The 5,280-nt window shown below is 50.4% G+C and overlaps 1 protein-coding gene across 1 annotated transcript in view; it reads right to left on the bottom strand.

Annotated features, from left to right (window-relative positions):
* Srp68 (signal recognition particle 68) overlaps positions 1–4,518 on the bottom strand; it is a 30,645-nt gene extending 26,127 nt beyond the window's left edge. Inside the window, exons 1-2 of the mRNA XM_021177067.1 lie at positions 4,233–4,518; positions 2,190–2,256 (exon numbers count right to left, since the gene is read on the bottom strand). Coding sequence (XP_021032726.1) covers positions 2,190–2,256; positions 4,233–4,413 — 248 coding nt within the window. The 5' untranslated portion in view covers positions 4,414–4,518. The remainder of the gene's footprint in view (positions 1–2,189; positions 2,257–4,232) is intronic.
* Between the last annotated feature and the right edge of the window lie 762 nt (positions 4,519–5,280).

Raw genomic sequence — 5,280 nt, forward strand, 5'->3', positions numbered from 1 at the left:
TCTGTGGAGTGTGGCCTGCATGAGGAGAGACAGTCTCTGTGGAGTGTGGCCTGCAGGAGAGCACAGCTGTGGAGTGGCAGCAGTTGCGGTGCCAGACAAGTCTCCAACATAAGGACAGTGATAATCAGCATATGGTTACTAGCACCTGTCAGCCTAGCGAGCGCACTTCCATGAAAATCTGTTGTGTAAGAAAGCCGTGGGGTAGAGCTGTTCCCAACTGTCATCGAGCAGAGCCTTATTAAACAACTGGGATGCGCAAGTCCTGTGACTATAGACGATAAACAAGCGCAGCCCTGAACAAGGGAGAGTGAGTTATGAATTCTCTGCAGGAAGGGAGCAGCTCCACACAGGGCATTCCACAGGTCCCGCTGTCCCTGGAACTGCAGAGCAGCACCTCCTCAGCTCCTTGTTCTCCGCTCCACTCCACTCGGCCTCTAACCTTCCTGACTCTTCCTAGGACGTCATCAGTGAGGCCCAAATTGGGGCCAGGGAGACGGCACCGAGTCCATCTTTGGGACTCACATGGTGGAAGGAGAGAACCAACTTCCTCAGCTGCCCCCTCAATGTCCACAAGTGTGCCTCGGCAAGCATGTACCCATATACAAACACATGTGAACACAAAACATATGAAGACACTGAAAAAGAAGCGAGTGGAGAGATGGCTCTGGGGTTAAGATGGAGCTCTGGCTCCCAAAGGCCTGTGTTCAGTTCCCAGCAGCTCATCAGGCAGCCCATCACCACCTCTAGCAGGAACTCTAGCTCCAGGGGACCCAACACCCTCTTCTATACTCCACGGCACCTGCCCAGAAGAGAGCAGCAGACTCCCTGCAACTGGAGCTACAGGTGGCTGTGAGTCCCTGATCTGTCAAGCCAGCCCAAGTCAGACTCAAAGAAAAGCAAGATCTAGGGATACACAGCAGAGCACTTACCCAAGTGCCTAAGGTTCTGGGCACAACCCCCAGGACCATAAACTAACAGCCTGAGACTTGCAGGCGTGGAGAGCCACACCTGTGCAACTACCACGTGGTAGGCCAACTTAAACAGATCCTAACTTAAGGCTAGCCTGGGCTACATACAATTCGGAAGCCAGCCAGAATTACATAGTAAGACTCTCTCAAAAAGCCAAACAATGAAACATGAGCCAGGCACCCACCAGTAAACCGAGCACTTGGCAGTCAATGAGAGCAAGCTGGAGGCCAACATGGACAGCACAGATGCGAGTTCAGAACACCTAACCCAGAGGCCGGATCTAAACAGCTGCACCCAGAGGTGAGGTGTAGCTCAGCAGTAAAGTTCTTCCAACACCCAATGACCTGGGCTCTATCCCCAGAAAAATAAAGTTGCATTTGAAAAGGGCACATTCCCATTCTAGTATATGCAAAAAGTGACTGCAGGATACCTGGCTAAGTAAGGGGAGACCCGGGTCAGTTGTGTCAAAGAGGCCACCTGAAAAGGTTTCTGCAGACCAAGCCTGAGTCAATTTAAGCATCAAAATAATATTAGCTGATGTCATAAAATCAACTGGACACTACACAATATACATGAATATACTATGAGCCTAACAAGAATGCACATTCACAGGATTTCAGAGTTCCTTCTTATAAAACACTTAGAGGAGAGTGACTTTACAGGGAGAGTATCCCAAGCTCCTTAATCAAAGACAAAAACACCTCAGCAAGCACTCAAACCATGAAGAAATTATTTTTATCCTTTATGTGCGTGAGTGTTTGACTGAATGTATGTCTCTACACTACATGCATGAAGTGCAGGTAGGGGCCAGATGAGAGCTTTCAACTCTCCGAGACTGGAATTCCACACATGGTTGTGAGCCACCTGGATGGTGCTTGCTTGCTTTTTGTTTTTTGTTTTTTTGTTTTTTTCAGGACAGGGTTTCTCAGTGCAGCCCTGGCTGACCCTGAACTCAGAAATCCGCCTGCCTCTGCCTCCCAAGTACTGAGATTAAAGGCGTGCGCCACCACTGCCCGGTCCTCTGGTGCTTTTCACACTGAGCCATCTCTCCAGCCCTCATAAAATGTTAAACTTAGAATGCATTCCTTTTGAAGATGCAGTATAATGCTGAACCATCTAGGTACATTTACCCAGATAGCAGAGTGAGCAGGAGATTAACAAAGGCAGCTACGTTAGAAAATGCCACAATTACTGCCACGCACGGTGTGCAGGACACTGACCTGTACCGCTGGAAGTCTCCGTGCCGTAAGCCATGCTGCTGCTGCGACTCCTTAATGATCTGCAGAACTAGAGCCTAGGTCAAGGAAAAGCTTCCGGGGTGAGAAGACAGCAGGTCAGGCAGTGCCCCAACCGCACACTGAACTGTGGGAGCCCAGGGGTGGTAGCCTCCGATCCTTTTGTAACTGTCCAATAGTTACTTTATCAAAGGACAAGGCTAAGTTTATACTCTGTGAACTGTCCCAATTGTTACTATTTTCAGACAGAACCAGAGGGCAGTGCTGGTAGGGAGTCTCAAACCCAGCAGATTGTTCTGAATGCTGCCTCGGAGGTGCCCACCTGGATCTCACATGCAAGGAGACTCCAGTTATAAATGGCAGGTTCTAACTACACTGCTTGCCAAATTTACAACATCTTGTAATGCTCAAAATCTATGATCAGCATGTGTCAACCAAGATACGCCAATTTCCATTAAAAAAAAAAAAATCCAAGTTTTTCTTTCTCCTGGGCATTCTAACATGTAGTAAGAACAATAATACCAGAGCAAAAAGCAAAGTACGAATCCATGAGAATTTACACACACACACACACACACAAGTGCATGTTTTATTTCAGAAATTCCTCTAAATCACCTCCATTTGGTATGCATCTCAAAAAGCCACAAGGGACTCCAACAATAGTATATGCCTATTATCTCAGCATCAGAGGGGACAGGGACGGGGGGGGGGGGGGGAGGGGGGACGGGGGGACAGGAGGGGCGGGGGGATGAGAAGCAGCTCAAGACCGGACTGGGCTACACAGCCAAACTCTGACTCAGAAACCAACAAACCAGCTGGAGAGACGGCTCAGTGGTTAACAGCACTTCCTGCTCTTCTGGAGGAATCCAGGTCGGCTCCCAGCACCCTCGTGGAGGAACTTAACATCTGTAACTCCAGTTCCTGGAGATCCATATGTTCTTCAGGCCTTTGTGGGCACCAGGCACACATGTAGCAGCACACATGTGATACACAAACATGCAGGCAAACACACACATAAAATAAGATAAAACAACATTTAAAAGTATTTAAAGTAACACATAAAAAAAAAAAAAGGCCACATGCTATTAGAACCACACAAATGATATATAAACTAATACAAACCAGAAAATGTCTCCTGAGGATTGGGGAGACTGCTCAGCTGATAAAGGACTTGCTGTTAGCAAGCATGAGGTCATGGTGGGATCTCCCCAGAACCCACGTAAAAAGGTCATACTGTTGTTTGCACACATAATCCCACAGCTGGGATGGCAAGAGACAGAAAGATCCCTGGAGCCCACTGGCCATACAGTCTATCCCAAGTAGTGAGCTGCACTTGTGGAGGGAGACCCAGTCTCAAAGGTAGAGAATTAGGAAGATGTTGACCTGTGACCTGCACACACAGCACCAAGCACTTACACCTACACCCATACCCATGCGGACTTGGACACTCAAAAAAAAAGTAACTCCTACAGTTCTTCGAGAAGAGTCCAACAAGATAAAATGCCTTACAGACCTACTTTTGAAAAAACAAAAAACGATACACATGATATTAACAAACTAAAGTAACCACTATTCAAAACAGGTAAGCAGCAGCTTTCCCGGAGAGCACCCTCCCTCCATTTTCAAAGCATCTCGCTGTTTTATGACCCAGGGTACAACAGCTGTCCGACAACAGCTCCACGCTGAAATGTCAAGGCTGCAGTTTCCCCTCCACAGTCCGGTGGCTCAAGGTACCGACCAGGAGCTCTGTGGGGTGGGCAGGGTGTCAACCCCGGCTCATCCCTCCAACTGGACATCTGAGGGGCACAGAGGGGACCCTGCCCACCATCTCTATATCCCTTGCAAAAACAAGCTCCGGAAAGCCAGGACGAGAGGCAAACCATGCACGCGGGAATGCCCAAAGTGAAGGGCAGGAGGCAGCGGCGCGCCTCGGCTCCGCAGCCCGGTGCCGGCCCCGGCCGCCTCGCCCGCCCCCAGCCCTCCGAGCGACACGTAGTCATTGCGAGTTAGGCCACCGCTCGAGGATACTCTCCAAACTCAGGCTGTCCCCGAACTCTTTGTTTGCCTTCGATCCCGCTGAAGGGCGTTCGTTTTCTTTATTCTCGTCTCCTCCGGCACTGCGTCCGCCACTGCTCCCTCCGCCGCCGCCGCCGCTGCCGCTTCCACCGCCACCACTACCACCACCCGGGATCTGCTTCTCAGCAGCCATCTTGCCCCTGAGCCGCAAAGCACGATGGGACGGAGCAGGCGAGACGACCAGCGGCGAGAGAGAGCGGCACTTTCCAGGCTGGGCCGATGGTACACTGACGGACTCCGCCGCCGACCGTGGATTTCTTGGGCCTCTGCGGTGTGTTGGTGTGCGCCTGCGCCTTCTGGGTTGCGTTCGTGGCTGTTGCTAGGTCTCCTCATTCCTAAGGATTAGCCTCGCTCCAAATCTACCAAGGATAGGAGGACCCGAGAAAGATGCCCACCTCATGCATCCTTGCACCCAGAGAATGGTAGCGTACGCCTTTAATCCCAATACCGAGGAGGCTGAGGCTGGAGGATTGCCTCGAGTTGAGGTCAGTCTGAGTTGCACAGTTAGACCTTATTTAAAACACACACACACACACACACACACACACACACACACACACACACACATACGAAGAGGCCTCAGTCAGAATAGAAGGCAGTGTCCCCAATAGCTTGAGACCCGTGGCCTCCTCTAGATCATGTGACCATCCAAGTATGACTTTTATCAATCTTTGCGATCGAGTACTCCAGGAGTCTCAATCCTGTGCCAATCACTGCAGGTGAAAAGAAGCTGGCCGGGTAACTCAGTCTACCCTTTTGTGTTATTAAAAAAAATGTACGATTCCAACCCTTGCCCCCATCGGAGTTCAGAGACCAGCTAGTGTGGAGTACTAGTTCTCCAGCAAAAATATCAAGAAAGACTGGGCCTGGACAGAAGGCTCAGTGGTTAAGAACACTGGCTGCAGCCGGGCGTGGTGGCGCACGCCTTTAATCCCAGCACTCGGGAGGCAGAGGCAGGCGGATTTCTGAGTTCGAGGCCAGCCTGGTCTACAAAGTGAGT

Source organism: Mus caroli, chromosome 11 (genome assembly GCF_900094665.2).
Source record: "Mus caroli chromosome 11, CAROLI_EIJ_v1.1, whole genome shotgun sequence".
Taxonomy (NCBI): domain Eukaryota; kingdom Metazoa; phylum Chordata; class Mammalia; order Rodentia; family Muridae; genus Mus; species Mus caroli.